Source organism: Halichondria panicea, chromosome 8, assembly GCF_963675165.1.
Source record: "Halichondria panicea chromosome 8, odHalPani1.1, whole genome shotgun sequence".
Taxonomy (NCBI): Eukaryota; Metazoa; Porifera; class Demospongiae; order Suberitida; family Halichondriidae; genus Halichondria; species Halichondria panicea.
The window spans coordinates 2,178,945-2,196,450 of record NC_087384.1 but is presented as its reverse complement, the minus strand read 5'-3'; the positions used below and the strand labels follow the sequence as shown (position 1 = coordinate 2,196,450).

The window sequence follows — 17,506 nt, the reverse complement described above, 5'->3', positions numbered from 1 at the left end:
TTAGATGCTGTACAAAATAAGATGATGTTATCTATAATTAATTGTATTATGCATGCATGGTTAAACATACTTAATGGTGATTAATTTTACCTCCTAGCTTCATTGTGTCCACGGTAGCCATAAGTTTGGCTCGACTGCTGGTTTTCATAGGCTCGAAGCACCAACATGTATATATAATTATGTATAATAATGGCCATGTCTTTTTATTGAGTTTTTTGGTAACTGTATAATCAGTACTATAGAACCTCGCTAATCAGAATGGAACCGGACCAGAGCCTATCCGAATACATGGATTAAAAAACTTTTTACATATGTACTGTGGCCAGAAGGGAAGCTGCTAGCTAGAATAGTCTTTTATCTCAACTGTCTCTCCAATATACAGTGAGTCTTGTGAGCTCTCTCTTCGTTTTGTTTGCAGTGGTCAATGTCTTGAGCAGTTTATTTATTATGCCTCGAGGCGTAGCCGCACGAGGGATACGGTAAAGCTGACTGTGTGTGTGTCTGTCTGTGTGTGTGTGTGTGTATTCCAGCTATAACTGCTCAACGGTTACAATGCGACGAAAACTAACAGCTTTTATAGGCTTCTAGCCACGTTCTCTTGGATTTTGATTCGTGGATTAGCAAACTAAAGCTTCTTTCTCGAGTTATGGCTAGTTTGACTCACATTGAAGGCTGTTGCAGTCTCTTCAGAATCTTTCATAGCATCATCTGTCCGCACAAACTTTCTATTCAACATATGAGTTAGCCTTGCACTAAAGCGCTAGCTTTTTGTTAGCTACAATACTCAGAAAATATCTGTTAAAACAGCTAGCTAGCAGTACAGTAGCCATTTGTAAAATTGATCTCTTTGGACACACCCTTTAATTATTCCTGTGGATGTAATGCGCATGCGCGCTCATTCCCCATGTGTGAGAAAATAATATCCAAGATCCAGATCCAGATCCTCCTGGCAGAATCATCTTTGTCTTGAGGGCCTGGTAAGCCACAAAACACTACCATATAACAATATAGATAACAATATGCATGTACACAGGTCTTTTCTTCTTAGATATTATATACACTGAACTACAGATCCTGGAAGAATCAATTTTCTTCTTTCTTGATGTCCTGGTAAGCCACATAATACAAAAAATAATAACTTACAATAGATGCATGTAAATAAGTCTTTTCTTCTCAGTGACTTTATATAGATAAGCTAACTTTAATATAAAATTCATTATAGATAACACTCTAATACTTTTGAGCGAAAGCAAAAACATGGCGAGAGGCATTAGCACAGCGCCAGCTTGAACACTAGTTACTGCAGTAAAGCAAGTTAGATTGCATGCGCATGCGAAGTATAGTCTATTTTACAGACAGCCCCTTCTCTTTCAGTTTCAGATTTGCGAGGTTTCAGACTAAAGAGGTCCGGATTAGCGAGGCTCTACTGTATTGTGCATGGTATTTCATGAAGTCTATCATACTGTTATAGTTCACTCTGGATTTGTGTGTGCATGCATGCATGCATGTGCATTGCTTATAGTTTTTGGATTATGCATGTTAGGCTGTCAATAAGTATAGTATGGTTAAAAGTGCAATATGGGATTAATAAACCATGTCAAGGCTTCTAATTGCACAAGGCATAGCCAGGTGCTATTAACCTTACCATGTGCATGCAGTGCTTGTTATGAGTGCTTATTGCACGAGTAACCATACTATTGATTACTAATCGTTTTGATGAAGTTCTCTGCAGTTTTCAAAACAATACGTTGTCATTGACAGCGTGTAATTACACAACAGGTAATTGCATGCTGATTATATAGTCGTCAGAAAACATAATATTTTACGCCTTTATAGCCTGTAGTAATTTAATTTTGTTCTCTCACTTGTTGGTGTAAATTTATTAGCAACTTACTTTGCATGCATATGCCCAGCTAGGAGTGTGAAAACACTTCAATGAGGCTGTGGATAGCTAAGTGCTACTTTCTCTATCTATATATACTGTGTGTGGAGCAGCCATCTTGGAGGGACGTTCATTGACATCTGTGAAATGGCTTCGTTAACATTGTGGTAGGTATTGGTCACGTACGGTCACTGCCCATGCGATTCTTAGTCAGGAAATTCATAGATTACAAGCCAGTATAACATCATTACCATTGCGGTTTGTCTTTGACGTCACAGAAACAGAGCACTTATAATCTAACCTCAATATCTCAAGTTTTCAATGAAGTTGCTGCTACCAGAAGATAGACAATTTCATGTTGTGAAAAGCCGACAAGTTTGCTTTATAGCTCCATCGCTAAGCGAAAAGGCACTCAAAAAACAAAAACTTAGTAATGGATCATAGTTGTAATCAGTGTGTGTACTTATGTAGGCTAATATAATATATGTTAAGCAAACTATTCTCAGGAATGTTGTGCCAAGAGTTCCAGACCTTATAGCCGACGACGATTGGTCTTTTCCATTGCTAAGCGATTGTTCACTATAGAAATATGTTGGCGTTATATAAACCACCACATACCCATCACCTTTGGTTGCCATAGAAATAGTTTTGGATATGTGATTTTTCCTACACAATGCATAACTTCTTAGAAATGTTTTAATCTCAAAATATTTACATTTATGTACCAATAGGAGCAAAATTACTCTCTAGACTAAAGGCACTGTATAGGTATAGCTGCATTGAGACAGTATATTAATGTGCTTGTAAGGCTAAATAACATAATGGTATAACATACTATAAGGCTCAGTATAAATGACCTATGTGATGTTCATCACAAGATTAAGTGTTTTAATTTTCTTTGCAAATATCTCCCATCATTTTTTAATGTCTTCTCCCCCGCTTGGTTCTACTTCCCTGAGGCCTGTTCGATGAAAGGATTGGCTGGATCAAGGATGCGTGGCGGTTGGAAGGATATCGCTGTACTTCACCATAATTAAAGGGTTCTGCCCAGGAACCTGGAGGCTGCCAAATAATTTCGATGTGCATTATAGATACGTGTATATTATTGAGAATGATCGTTACTATTATATAATTATACTTACTCCAAACTTGAACTTTTTTCACTGGCAAGACGTTGCAAATCTTTTGTCATCCTGCATGCATGCATGTGGTAATTATTATTAGTCAATAACTATGTTATGCTTTCTAAATAACTTTATACCATTTTGCTAATGTTCGCGGTCTTCTGGCTTGTTTATAAGACTCTGGTGCACTGTTGTATGAGATTATAACAAGGAATGAAAGGAATATAGATTTTGGGCGACCACCACTTGGTGAGTCAGGAAGCCATATTTCGTTTCTCCATACTTTGAATCTTTTGATGAGCACCTTTACCTGTAATTTAATTTGTGCGCGTTAAGTGTGTGTATACGGTAGTTTATAGAATTCTAGGACTTACCCTATCTGGCTGTGACTTCAGGATATGATTATGAAACTCTGTTACTCCTGTAGAGAACCTGAGGCAAACACAAAATTACGAGCCATGCATGCATGCATGCTTGCACATATTTGGGGCGAGCATGAGCGAGCCCGACAGTAGTGTGGAATACAGAGAGAGGATGCTGATCGGAAATCCGCGTTTTTGTACGTAAGGGGACAAGAAAGTGAACCTGAAGAAACAGCAAGAAAAATCAAACTCTTATATTATGAAAGAGCAGAGGCTGACAACACAAAGTGATCAAGACAGGGCACGCTGACACCGAGAAGGTGTGCATGCATGGCCATGAGAATAGCTCTTTCAGAAAATCATGTACAGGCAGTTATTAAAGCCAAAATAGACAGTATAACCTTTGCACAGAACAATACACTTTTTTGCGATAATTATCAGGAAAAGGATGAAAATGAAGAGGAGATAAAGCCAAAAGGCACGAATTTGAAGAGGAAGAGGAAAACGCAGTTAGGGAAGACATTTAGGAAACAGCAGGTGGAAGAGAATGACCTGACACTTGTCCACTATACACTATACATGAGCGAATAAAACTTCTTAGTAATCAAGCCTATAATTTGGTTCAATCACATGCACCATAAACATAACCCCTCTCATGACTGTCACACAAGTATACATCATGCACACAATTATCAATAATTATTGTCATAAATTACACTGCCTATAATATATTCGTTTCTTTCCATATTCTCTTCCGCACCTGTCCTTAGTTTGCTCATGCATGCAGGCTCGCCCCACAATGCTTTGATTTAGTGAATGCTTGAGTTCTCTGTATTATATGTGCCAATACTACTTAGTACTATATACGTCAATAGAATGCATGCAATTAACTTACAACTTTCTTGTGCTTGGGTTCATCTTCATATATTTGTACATATCCTCTAGATTTTCTCATTTTGGGCTCAGTGATAAATCCACTTGGAAGTGCCAACATTGGAAACGTCGACCATGGTTTCCATACAGTTCCTCAGAGTCCTTTATTTTGTAGTGATTTGTCAAGTGCTTTTGGAGACAGTGAATGATCTGTTCCATACCGTCTTTATACGTCTGTTCGGTTACTGTCTGCTTTATTGGATGTAGACCTATCATAATTATACAGTGTATAAAGGACTAGAACTCTGAACTGTGAACGTATTCTGTATGCATTATTGCTCTGAGCATACACTGCTCGTTATATTGAGTTATGTAATCTGCCACCTGTTGATAGCGCTAAAGTTAATTTACCAAGCTATTACATACATGCAGAGCATTGAAGTGCTAACCCTCGGCTGCATGTTGACATGAATAAGTAGATCTATAAAAACCATAGGGATGCATGGTAAAGCCACAAACTATTTTAATAGAGACTGCATGGTAAAGGATAATTTCAACTGCAAATATGTAGTTCTAGCTCGAAGAAAGGTCGTGTTTAGCTTTTGCTTTTGCTCACTTTTATAAGCTTTACCATCGAAATCTGCCACAATAACTTGTTGTGTGAAGGCTATCCATGCAGCGCTATGGCATCCAGATAAGCAGACTCAGAAATTACAAACAGACAAACAAACCAAACGACTACTACTCGTGGCCGCCTACGCGTGCCTCGGGTAATAATTATTTGAAGGTATAATAATTATTTGTATACGTAAGATGTTTCCTATAACTGTCTATGTATTAGTTAGACCATGTGTAGTAGGTTTCTTAGCTGGATAGTAAACCTGAGGGAGTGTAGTGGCTTGCAGAAGCTACTAATCACTCATCTCACTTAGAAAATGCATTTTTATGGGTACTAGTTAGAGCCCTGCTAGCAGGTCACTAACTCAGATAATGACCTGCTAGCAGGTTTCTTAGTTGGATAGACACCTCATTAGCAGTGGCCACTTCAAAGCTTGAATATGCAAATTTTTTCTAAATAAGACTAATTACTTGATGGGAATATAAACTCTCTTAAGACTTTATACTACTTACTTAGTGAGAAGACAGTAAGGTCTATGTCAAAGTGCCCAGGTATATATAATGCTGTACCATGAGCCACTGATCCTCCAACAACAACATCTGATATGTCAATGTCTATTTCTTTCTTCTTAGATGCCTGTGTGATGTCAATTAATTTAGTAACTGTCTAAAGCCTCTGATAACAGATTCCAGCTGGAAAGTTTGTTGACTTACTTTTATCAGTGTAGTTCTAACTTTGTTGCTTAATATCCGAGCTTTTCTTAATGGCCTCTTTACTCTGACTTGGGTTGTCGCCATAGTTTATTATAGCAATTACTTTATAGGCTTGTTGCTGCATGTATACGTGCACTCTATTCATTCCACTGCATGTGTGTGTGTGTGGGGATTTTCACTCCATACAAGGATTGCATTCCTGTAGTTGTGATAATGCAGTAATTCAATGAATATACTCTGTAGTGCTATATACCCATGAATTTCAGTTTCTCTGAACTCGGAGTATTCACTGTAAATACCTTAAGGTGGCATATTTTCACAGTACAATTTCTCATTATTTGCTATTCTGCAGTTGTGAAATTAATGTTTGTTATGCCTCGGTGCGCATGCGCAAGCAAAGTATACTGTAGCTGCTTTGTAGCATGCAATTATAGTGTGCATAATCTCGGTAGAATACGGTAATATTAGGAATATGTTAAGTTTAAAGTATATAATTATACCATACCTAATCTCATGCACTAGCTGTCAATTAGTAATTTCAACATAATACTTATAAGTTCAATACTGTATGATGAGTTATAATACTCTTATAATTATTAGGCTGTTATATCTACAGTAAGGTCGATTGTCTCAATCTTCTTCTTTATCTCAGCCCAGTTCCCCTCCCCCTCATCATGTGACCTGTCACCGGTACGTGTAGTGGTGAAGCCGGTATCAAACAGGTTGTTGGCTGGGTTGGCTGGGTCCAGTAGGCGAGGGGGTTTTGGGGTGTCATGCAGAATCGTGTTACCAGTTCCTCCCACAATGTAGTAGTCGTCCCAGTGAATACTGTATTTCAATGAGTGATGTGTGTGTTTGTGTAACAGATCTAGATATACCCATACAGTATATATAGTGATTAACAATGTACAGACCGACTTACTCTTGTTGATCTTCCCTAAGAACAAGGTCTTTAAGCTCATAGGAGGTCCTATAGCATGAATATAATTATAGTATAATTATGCGTGAAAAAATCGATGTAAGGGTATACGATAACTGCATGCGTGTACGTACTTTTCAGCCATATCACGAAAGATTTGATTTCCAAATTTCTTCTTTGCACGCTGATAAGCTTTCAAAACGAGCAAAGAAAGAAAGTAGGACTTGGGCTTCTTCTGTCCTGGGTAAACATTTGGCCATTGTTTGTTTCTCCATGCCTTAGCACGCTGAATAAGCACTTTGACCTATACCATTGTGGTATATACATACATGCACAATGTGTAGATGAACTGCAATCCATAATAATGTATCTCTTACCTCATTGTCTTGCTTCTGCATAAATTGCACCTGCCATTTTGAGGCTCCTATTGAGAACCTGCATGTATTGGCATGCATACTTGATTTAATTATTTCTACTATATAGGAGTGCATGCAATCCTGTTTCTACACATAGGCCATCGTATAATTATTATTATGCATGCATGCATGCATGCAGTTCTGTTCTTAAATTTTAACTCACGGGAAGCGCTTTTGAACCGGGATCTTGTCCAAGAACAGGCTCAGCTGGGAGACACTGTCCCACCAAGGGGTCACCAGCATGTCCACGTCAATGAGTTCTTTGTACCGAAACTGGACAGAGTGAGGTGTCCTATTCTTAAATTGCACATCGCTGCTTCTTTTTAAGAATTTCTCAAGCTTCTCTAGCCAGTAGTCATAGCCTTGCTCAAGAACTTTGTGTGGATCTAGGTCTGTCAAAATTTTAGGAGTTAGCTGCCTACAAAATCCTCATGTAATAATGTTTAGCATGCAGGTGCTCACCTCTTGAGTAGATGACCATGTCCAGATCAAAGTCTCCAGGAACTGCAGTGCCGTGTCCCAGAGAGCCAGCTCTGATGACTTCACTGATAGTAATTGGCTGTTGGTCCTGTCATGTAAAGCAGATAAGTGAATTTTGCACATTATACCTGTTGCTCTATAGTACTTTTAGGAGGGTAGCCAACTCATCTGTTGCTTCTCTAGCAGCCTTGTGAGTGAGTAGCTCATTGCTGTGGGGAGGGTGGCACTTCCTAAAGTCCATTTGTTATGTTCTTATTTGTCTATGTCTATATCTCTAATTGGGTGTATATGTGTGTGTTTGTCTTGTGTTCTTAAGTAGTGTTTACGAGATTAGTCAGCAAAGGGCAAAGGGACTGTCCCAGGGAAAGTCCATATAGGCTCATTAATTGATGTATTACCATGCTCCCAACATGCAGCTGCACCCACGTCTTGCACCATCATCATGCTTATAGCATCAGTTCTTATACTGTTAGAGCTGATTCCCATAAAAAGTCCCTTAAGAATATTCATTGTTTTGAGATAAGTAATAATCCATCAAATAATAATGAATAAAGGATAAGGCTATATTCCTACTAAATTTGTCAGTTGTTAATTTTCTAGAACTATACACAATGCATGCACTGCTAATGAGTATACCCAACTGGATTACCTCAATCAAACTTAGGTATTGGTGTATATAATTATAGTCAAAGGTCAGCAAACAAATTTAATAATCATGCAGCCATAAGCCATCAGCGAAACAAGTTACTATAATAATACACTACTACACTATAATATTGTGTGCTGCTATAATATAGTCTTAATTGTCTGTTTAAGTTACTAAAGTTAGTCAGCTCTCTTGAACGGTCTTAACGTGTGATCTCCTCCACACTCTTCTCAAGGTCAAAGTATTCCACTTTGTCCACAAACTGACTCCAGTCCTGCTTGTTTTCACTTGGCCTTTTGTTGGGTGGGTACGTACCAATGCCAGACAGGTAGACATTGTTAGCTGGATTGGCCGGGTCGACCAGGCGTGGAGTGGACGAGGGAAAGAGGGTGGGGTAGTCTCTAGCTTTGTAGTAGTCTTCCCAATAGATACTGCATGTGTATACAAATTATTTGAGATAATGTTATCTATATAATTATAGTTAATTAAACATACTCCATTCTGCTATGATTCCGAACAAGTTTCTTCAACTCTTCAGTGGTACTGCATAATTATAAGTTTAATCATGCATGGTAATCAATTTTACCTTCTAGCTTCATTGTGTCCACGGTAGCCATAAGTTTGGCTCGACTGCTGGTTTTCATAGGCTCGAAGCACCAACAAGGATATTAGAAAGGAACTAGGGCTTCTTCGTCCTACTCTACTTTTAGGCAATAGGCAATTCCTCCATGCTTTAGCCCGGACTATGTACACCTTGACCTATAAATATCATACACGCAAGATTACTGATGACTCAAGCAGAACGCATGGAGTTCATGCAGTGTACGATATAAGCGTTATAAAATTATAGGCATGCATGCAACACAAAGCATGGCATGCACATTAAAAATTAAAAATTCATTGTTATGTAATAGTACCTTCTGATCTTTTTTCTCATAAACTCCACTTGCCACTTGGAAGCGTTCACACTAAATCTGTGCATGACTTCCAGGTTGTGTCTTGGCACACTATCTTGAAGGAACTGAAAAAACATTGTCGGATCGTTTGGATAATCACTCCACCAAACTGGACTGATCAAGAGATCCACGTCGATGTAGCTCTTGTACTTGAACTGCACAGCATATCTTGTTATGTTGGGCTCTGTAATGACCCCTGCTCCAAACACCTGTCGATTGCTAATGAAAGCTTTTAGCCGTCGTATGTGTTGGTCATATCCGTCAGTTATGATGGTATCTCCGCTCACATCTGCATGCACAACATGTATGTGTTATTCATGCAGTTAGGCCACAACTAATATAAAAAATTAAATATATGTTTGCGTGCATGCATGGTGTATGCTTTTGATGATCATGTCTATAATTACAGTTTCGCCTCAAATTTTTTAAGCTATAATTATAGCTATATACTCATTAGGTGTTAGGGATTCCAGGTGCCCTCTGAGTTAGCACTTCAACGTTGTGATATAGGCCCAGTGAATGGGCAGGTGTTGCATGCTCTATACAGCTATACATGCATGCATGCACGCAGGTTTGCTTGCCGTGAGAGTAGAGCACCAGGTCAATGTCAAAGCTTCCAGGCACAATTGTTCCATGTCATAGAGCCAGCTTTTACGATCTCACTCACTCTAATTTTTGGAGGAGTATAGCTTGACAAATTAAGCTGCATTTTGAACATATATAATTATACAGGTTTCTGCATGCATACCTCATTCTTACCTGTAGAGTAGACACCAACTCCTTAACGGCTGCATGCTTCAGCCTCAGCATGTGTAGGTTGCCTAAAGTAGGCCATCTTGAAGTTATAATTCCTGTCTGGAAGACTGCTCCCCAATTTTAAACTCTTTTATATCAAATTAAGTAGTTTCATATAGATTCCAAGATTCTAGAAGGTTCTCTGTAATAGTAATTATTGTAGTCTGTGTATAATTATCAGGTTTTAGAGTGAATCTGTATATTCTTGAAAATAATCAGTTTCCTGTGTGCAGTAATAATATACTATAGGGTAATTTTTGTGGTTTTTGTGGTTGAAGGTCTGACCACGAATATTTTACCCACGAACGAAGTGACCTTGCCTACAGTGTTTATATGCACCTTTGCAACAGCAATCACGAAAATATTATCCAAGAAATGACTACCGTATAGCGAGATTTTCGGGGAAAACGGTGATTTTTGTGAGTAAAAATTTCGTTTAGTCTCATTGCCTGCACAGCATTTGTACGTTCCGATACCCCACGCCTGCATTAAAACTTCGTGGAAGTCAGCTTGCCCACGAAAATTACCCGCTATATACGGTATTATAAGCACCGCAGGGGTGCTGATGCCTTGGTGGAGATGCCAAAGCTACATAACATATGCTGTTATACACAAGTCATAAATGAAGTTTAAGGTAGTTAAACAAGGTTAATCCGCTTGCCTCGCCTACTGCATTATGTATACTGCCCAGCATCTATACGCGCATGTGCTTGATTATAGCTTGATTATCTCTACACCTCATGCTTGATTATAGCTTCCTGAGTTAAAGCCCCACACCCAACCCTCCCTTGGTTTCTATACACTTCTCTGTCGTTACGACATGACTGAGCCGTGGTTGGCTAGGCCACCTCTTTACCCCCAAGTACTTAATTAGGGGAGCAACATAATTATTAGAAACGCTTAATCATTACCTAATTAGCGAGGTTACACTCCTCTAATTAATTAGAGGGGCTTCCTAATCATATTAACAGCCCTCAGTCATGGTCCGGCTCACCCTTCAAGGGGCGTTGCGGTAATGGGTAGCTGTACTCAACGCTTACAGTGATACCTAGAGCAATATATAACTATGTAGTGGTAATGGTATCTAGTCGGGTGCATGGCTTGCATATTTATTACTGGTGTACTGTAGATTACTGAACATTTTTTCAATTTGCATGCAAACTCAAAAAGTGGGTAATGATCAACCATGATTGTTGTTAAAAACGATTGATGCCAATGGCTGTCAATCAGCACTGCAGAGCCTTGCAGCTCTTTTCTCACTCTCGAAGCTACCAATAGCTATAGGTTCCTAAGTAGAGTAGCAACACTCGGTAAACAAGTTTGGCTATGTGCTCTTCTGAAAAGACTGCATGCAATGGCATTCCAATTAAGTAAGCAAAACTAGGCATAACTCGAGAACAAAGCATTATTGACTCGAAGAAAATGTGACTAGAAACTCTTACTTGCACTTATTGATCCTTGAGCAGCTGTAGCACTCTGCACAGACACACACAACCGTATACCTCGCTTACGCATGCGCACCGAAGCATATAGATAATATATACACGGTTGCATGCACTGGTCCATAATTATACAAACACTGATGCATGCGTAAGTATATAGCTAAGGTTACAAATATGCATGCAGCTGTTGGAATATCCTATAATTATTATGTATAGCAGCATTTTGTAAAGTGTCTACTGCTGCTGGACGTCTATGGTGAGGTCAATGTTGTCCACCTTCATAGCAAATTCCTGCCATCCTTTGTCCTTCCTCCAACCAGACATGCCACTGATGTACACATTGTTGGCAGGATTGGCCGGGTCAATCAGCCACCACGGAGCAGGAAGGAGGTGAGAGTACTTCTCTCGGATCATCTTTAGCCCAGAGTCTTTAGCTTTGAAAGGCACTGGACTATTAAGAGTAATAGTGCATGCAAGGTACATGTATGTCATCATTATAGTGCTTCATATCAATTATTGTTTCAATAATGTAAGGTACTTTACTTTTGAGGAGCTAAAATGCAGTTTCCGCGGATTGGCTTCGAACCTTAAAAATTGTGCTCCTCGAAAACAAAGCGCTTATAAAGGACTTTATATATATATATATATACAGTAGAACCTCGCTAATCTGAATGAGCGGGACCAAACCCCCATTCAAATATACATGAAAATTTCGGATGTCATTAAGTATCATTAACAAAGAACACTCAAATGCATGCATGTGATATTACTGTGGCCAGAAGGAAAGCTGCTAGCTAATTTTATCTCAACTTTCTCTCCAATATACAGCGAGTCTTGTGAGCTCTTTTCGTTTTCTTTGCAGTATAGCCATTGTATTCAGTGAGGTATATTGAGCAGTTTATTAATAAAGTGCGCATGTGCAGTAGTCTATTCTACAGCCCTCTTCTTTTCAGTTTAATATTATTTTTTGTCCGGTCTTCGAACTTTAAAAAGGGTCCAGATTAGCTAGGTTCTACTGTACTTAAAAGTGACATAAAATTGGGTATTAATTTCTGCTAATTCTGCGGATGAGAGTAAAATCGCAAAAATGTGTACTCGGGAATGATTATAGAAACCACATAAAATTATTATGAGTAATTAATTACAAACACTGTGATTTCACAACTTTTAGCAGAATTTAATACCAGCAAAATGAACTAAACAGTACTTGAAATCGCAGAAAAAGTCTACGTTTGACAATGGTGAAAATAATTTTATGTCACCCTAAGTAATTTTCATGGGGTAAAAAAATTGAACAGCGGTACTTTTTGTGACTAAAAATTTCTTTTGCATCATTATACATGGATTCCGGTAAACCATGCCTATATATAGGGTTTCATACGAAAATAATATCACAGAACTCCAGATACGGTACTAGCTCACCCAAAGTCTTCTTTTTCTCCTATCTGCTTAACAATTCTCTTGAATTCATCAGTCACTCTATATAATTCATGACTTTTGTTAGGTACACTCGTACAACCTCAGATGTCAAGACAGACAGATATATATAAACATTATAAAGGGTTATATACCTGGCTGTATACTGCCTAAAATGCTGTGTTTTGGACCCGTATTCCCCGAACTTCTCTTCGACATGAAAGTGTGCTGTGATCACTAGCAAGGAAATGAGATAGGAGCCAGGCTCGCCATGTAGATCTCCATGTTCAGTGTGGACTGTCCAATCTTGTTTGTTTCTCCACTTTTTTGCCCTTTTAATCAGATGATGTATCTGTATAACAATGCATGTATATACTGTATATAGCGGGTAATTTTCGTGGGGTAAAAAATCGTTCAACTTAATTGAGAAACGGTGGTTTTCGTGAGTAAAAATTTCATTTAGTCTTGTTGCCTGTCTGCATTCCTATGTTCCCGTAAGCCACGCCTACGTTATTTGTGGAGGCCAGCTTGCCCACGAAAATAATGAATACATTACCCCACGAAAATTACCCGCTATACGGTATGTCATTTTTACGTACATCCGTATCACTAGAATATTTATGAGCATCAAACATGTGCAATTTTTTGTCACTTCAAAAAAATAAAATCGCAAAATCTCTGGTATATATTATCAGGAGTGTATGAAGAGGAGTATGCGACTCCCATGCACATTCCATTCTATATTTCGGATTGAATCCGTCACTAACACTTGTAGTTGTGTAAACTGTTAGCCATGCATAAATGTGGGCTTGGAGGTACAAACCACATGCGTGTATGCTGATATCATTTTTAACTAATTCTACGCACCCACTTAAGATGCGGTCTGATAGTGACGCAGTATGACATACTGGTACCGAAACATGGTTTACACTACAACTGCTACAGTTGGATACTCCTCTTCATACACTCCTGATATTATGCTGCATGGTAGCTTGCAAAGGGTCACATTTTCTGCTGATCTGATTTGGCTCATTTTCTTCACTCGCAAACTAACTGCATGATTCTAGGTATAATTTTTACGTTTTGGCAGGTCCTATGATTTCCTCTAGGGTGATTTTCAGGGTCCACACACTTAATAAAGTCAGACTGCATTTTGAATGTACCAGGAATGAACCTGCATGTATATATAATTCTGTGCATAGGTCGGAGTATAATTATTCAAAGCATGCATGGTCATATCTCATACATGAGGTAACCGTATACATTATATACAGTAAGTATAGACTCTCGCTAATCTGGCTCTCTGAAATACGGTCACCTCAATATACCGGTCGCTTCATTTGGCTCCGATTGCTAGCTTGATCATTATTATTATGTTGTATATTGCTCAAAACGCAGCCAACTCGCTATATTCTTTTATATTGGTCACTTCTGGCTGTCCTATATATAGTATTACCGTATATGCTTGATCATGCAGGAGCCGTGGCTATATACTAAATGTTTCATTTTACTGGAAGAGGAGGCTACAATTCGAGAGAGGCCACTGTTCAAGAGTGGCGTTTATTAGCTCCAGCTAATTCAATGAAAGCACCGCAGGTGCTGATGCCTCGGTGGAGATGCCAAAGCTACATAACATAAAGCTTAATTTTATACACATAATAAACATTCTTCATTGATGCATGCAAACTCAAAGAGTGGGTAATGATCGACCATGATTGTTGTTAAAAACGATCGATGCCAAAGTTCAAGTCTAAAATTAATGGCTGCCATCAGCAGAGCCTTGCAGCTCTCTTCTCACTCTTGCAGCTACCAATAGCTAGCGTTCTATAGTGCAGAGCTAACTACTAAGTAGAGTAGCAACACTCATTGAAATAAATTTGGCTATATATACGTGCTCTTCTGAAAAGGCATTCCAAGTATAGGCATAACTCTATAGAACGAAGCATTATTTTGCCAATCCACGAATTAAAATCCAAGAAAACATAACTAGAAGCCTATAGAAACTCTTACTTGCACTTCATTGATCCTTGAGCAGCTGTAGCAGTCTATACACACACAGACAGACAGACAAACAGACACGCACGCACACACACACACACACACACACACACACACACACACACTACCGTATACTTCGCTTGCGCATGCGCACCGAGGCATAACAATTTGTCATCAAAAGTTATTTTCACCTGCATAAACTTGAACTCTGCCATGAGAAAGCAGTGGCGTTTCTAGGAATATCAGTAGAAGGGTGCTCAGGTCGCGCGATAGCACGAAAAAATTTAAGTCGATATATAAAACAGCAAAAAAAAAAGTCAGCAGAGCCTTGTAGCCCTCTTCTCACTCTTGCAGCTACCAATACTAGTGCAGAGCTAACTACTAAGTAGAGTAGCAACACTGGTGAACAAGTTTTGCTACGGACTCTTCTTCTGAAAAGGCTGCAATGGCATTCCAAGTATAAGCAAAACTAGGCATAACTCGAGAATGAAGCTTTGTTTTGCAAATCCACAAATACCAATTAAGCCAAGAAAACATGACTAGAAGCCTATAGAAACTCTTACTTGCATTTCATTGATCCTTGAGCAGCTGAAACAGTCTACACACACACATAAACACACTACCGTATACCTCACTTGCGCATGCGCACCGAGGCATAATTATTCTGGCACATCGCGTGCTCTAGGCCAATTATATACCCGAACAATAGCATAAATAGAGAACAAAGTGATTCATTATCAAAGTGGCTATTTAGCTGTGGCTATATACTTTCTGAAACGCAGCCACATCGTTATTGCAGCCAAAACTGCACTGTCGGCCGGGCCCAAGGGTGATCGGATTAACAAGAGTCTATACTGTATAATTATATAGGATTATGGTTATTATCACTTACAGTTCTCTTATCTCATGTGAGTCGATTGTTTCAAGCATATCAAAAAGCTCTTCAGGCTTACCAGGGTCCCAGTAGCAGGAGAAGCTTAGCTTCACTGTGATTTTACGATCATCAGTCAATTTGTATGTGAACTTCACTGTTACTCCTTGTTTATCTTCACAGTGATACTTTTCTTGGAATTGTTTCTCGAAATACTCGTCAACTTTTTCAAGTGTCTCAGGATAGCCTTTGTTTTTAATGCAATCTATCGATTTCAAATCTGTGTTTAGAATAAAGCCAATAAGCCATGCAGGGAGAGGTACAATGGCCGGTTTATTTAAATTACCTTTAGAGAAAAGCACCAGGTCAATGTCAAAGCATCCAGGTACAGCTGTACCTTGTTTGACTGATCCACCCTCATATAATTTAGTCTTTAAAATACCGCATCCTTTTGAAACTCTCTCTATATAATTATGCAGCATACGCAAATTGACATGAGTGTGTATTTATATATAATTATGACTCTCTATAATTATATACAGTATTATAATATCGCATAGCAGGCTATTTTCGCGGATTGCCCAAATAAAACATTTCAAGGATTTTATTTCTAGGATAGAGGTTCAAATGACCACACCCCTACAGTAGATAGGTTTAAACCGGATGTAAACCAATTTTCGTGTTTCTGGGTCAATCCTCGAAAACCTGGAAATTTCGTGTCTCGAAAATAACCAGCTATAATATACGGTAGCTTGGTATTTTAAGCCCTTACTCTTTCTGTTGCTTTCATAACTGTATTAATCACCAATGCTCTAGCATCATCCACTTTGAAACAACCAGTCGGCTGAGGTTCATCGACATGCTCGAAAGTAGCTGCCGTAATTTTTTGTTCCTCGGAATACCTGTGGCTCTGTTCTTCAAGTTTTCTCTCCCATTTTCGTTCTTCAGCTGTAGTGAGATACAGCCTAGGTAACCTAGACATTGCATGCACTAGGTACAAGTGCTGATTTTCACAGTTATATCAACACACTATTTTTATAGCAGAATATTCTAGATACAAAACAAATAATGACATAACATAATATTAGTCTATTAATAGAATGACAAAACTACAGTCTAATAATAATTATAGTAAGAAACCACAGTCTAATTACTTTCAACAACAAGGAATACTTTGTCTTTAATTCTGATTTGAACACAAGAAATTATGCCCCTATATTCTGTGAAACTCTCCTCTACTCTTGCGGTACAGTATACCGTACGGGTAGAACATTTCGAGGTGTTTTTAATTTCGCGTTTTTCGTGGGTGGCTGCAGAACACGAAAATTAAAACCCATGGAAGGCTTTGTATACGCATGCGAGATAGTGCCACACCCTAACTCCACGAAATTTACTACCCGCGAAATTTTCCAAATAAGACAATTGCACGAAAATTTACACCCTCGAAATTTTCCACCCAGTTGGTTTACCATTCCTAGGAATCTTCGAAGCTTCGACGTGTTGGTTGGAGGGGCCATTTTTTCAATTGCTTCCGCTTCCTTTGGGTATGCTTTGACACCGTCCGGGCCAACCATGTGTCCTAAGAATGTGATTGTATAGTCATGTTGTACTCGCATTTCTCTTTGCTGAGTGTATATACATGCATGGGCTTTCTCAATACGTTTCCAGATTCGTGTCGTGTTCCTCTTGGGTGCTCCCAAACACCAATATGTCGTCGATCTGACATACTATACTCCCGGTAGGCCTACTATAGAATCTTGTTCATGCAGCGTTGGAGCACTTCTGGTGCACTGCAAATACCAAATGGAAGTTTATTGAAGCAGTAGCGTCCTATTGGAGTGATGAACGTGGTTAGTAGCCACGACGAGGGAGCTAGGGGTGTCTGCCAAAAGCTGCTAGTTTGGAGAACATTTTTTCGCTCCTGTTGTCTGTGCTAAGGTCTCGTCGACGGTAGGCAGTGGGTGGACTTCTAGTCTCACAAGTGGCTTGAGATC

The 17,506-nt window shown here is 39.0% G+C and overlaps 3 protein-coding genes across 6 annotated transcripts in view; 1 reads left to right on the top strand and 2 right to left on the bottom strand.

Moving 5' to 3' along the window:
* Positions 1-17,506, top strand: part of LOC135339652 (serine/threonine-protein phosphatase 6 regulatory ankyrin repeat subunit B-like) — a gene marked incomplete in the record, with an annotated part of 1,209,744 nt that overhangs the window by 118,818 nt on the left and 1,073,420 nt on the right.
* Positions 6,107-7,705, bottom strand: LOC135340240 (2'-5'-oligoadenylate synthase 1-like). Of its 2 annotated transcripts, none has more exons than XM_064536560.1 (7): positions 7,534-7,705; positions 7,371-7,476; positions 7,072-7,300; positions 6,870-6,927; positions 6,627-6,796; positions 6,496-6,543; positions 6,107-6,401 (listed from the first exon to the last, which is right to left on the bottom strand). In XM_064536560.1, the coding sequence occupies exons 1-7, from the start codon at positions 7,627-7,629 to the stop codon at positions 6,170-6,172; spliced, it is 939 nt and encodes a 312-aa protein (XP_064392630.1). In that variant the 5' UTR covers positions 7,630-7,705; the 3' UTR covers positions 6,107-6,169. The 2 variants fall into 2 exon arrangements, with proteins under 2 accessions (XP_064392630.1, XP_064392631.1); XM_064536561.1 differs by having other exon boundaries at positions 7,371-7,467; positions 7,517-7,677.
* Positions 8,082-16,601, bottom strand: LOC135340241 (uncharacterized). 3 transcript variants are annotated; one of them, XM_064536564.1, is made up of 12 exons: positions 16,285-16,597; positions 15,859-15,975; positions 15,534-15,792; positions 13,724-13,817; positions 12,799-12,995; positions 12,650-12,706; positions 9,750-11,678; positions 9,572-9,693; positions 8,952-9,279; positions 8,621-8,793; positions 8,530-8,577; positions 8,082-8,465 (listed from the first exon to the last, which is right to left on the bottom strand). In XM_064536564.1, the coding sequence occupies exons 3-7, from the start codon at positions 15,569-15,571 to the stop codon at positions 11,462-11,464; spliced, it is 603 nt and encodes a 200-aa protein (XP_064392634.1). In that variant the 5' UTR covers positions 15,572-15,792; positions 15,859-15,975; positions 16,285-16,597; the 3' UTR covers positions 8,082-8,465; positions 8,530-8,577; positions 8,621-8,793; positions 8,952-9,279; positions 9,572-9,693; positions 9,750-11,461. The 3 variants fall into 3 exon arrangements, with proteins under 3 accessions (XP_064392634.1, XP_064392632.1, XP_064392633.1); XM_064536562.1 differs by lacking the exons at positions 13,724-13,817; positions 15,534-15,792; positions 15,859-15,975 and having other exon boundaries at positions 16,285-16,601; XM_064536563.1 differs by lacking the exons at positions 8,530-8,577; positions 13,724-13,817; positions 15,534-15,792; positions 15,859-15,975 and having other exon boundaries at positions 16,285-16,601.

What these genes read in the sequence shown, in the direction of transcription:
- LOC135340240 (XM_064536560.1), bottom strand. Translation starts at nt 7,629, where the DNA reads ATGGACTTTAGGAAGTGCCACCCTCCCCACAGCAATGAGCTACTCACT. An exon ending in TGCAGAAGCAAGACAATGAG is followed by an intron (nt 6,797 to 6,869) that starts GTAAGAGATACA and finishes ACAATGGTATAG; the next exon opens with GTCAAAGTGCTTATTCAGCG. An exon ending in TTTCGTGATATGGCTGAAAA is followed by an intron (nt 6,544 to 6,626) that starts GTACGTACACGC and finishes TTCATGCTATAG; the next exon opens with GACCTCCTATGAGCTTAAAG.
- LOC135340241 (XM_064536562.1), bottom strand. Translation starts at nt 16,494, where the DNA reads ATGTCTAGGTTACCTAGGCTGTATCTCACTACAGCTGAAGAACGAAAA. An exon ending in TTTAGGCAGTATACAGCCAG is followed by an intron (nt 12,707 to 12,798) that starts GTATATAACCCT and finishes TGAATTATATAG; the next exon opens with AGTGACTGATGAATTCAAGA. An exon ending in GGAGAAAAAGAAGACTTTGG is followed by an intron (nt 11,679 to 12,649) that starts GTGAGCTAGTAC and finishes TACTCTTAATAG; the next exon opens with TCCAGTGCCTTTCAAAGCTA.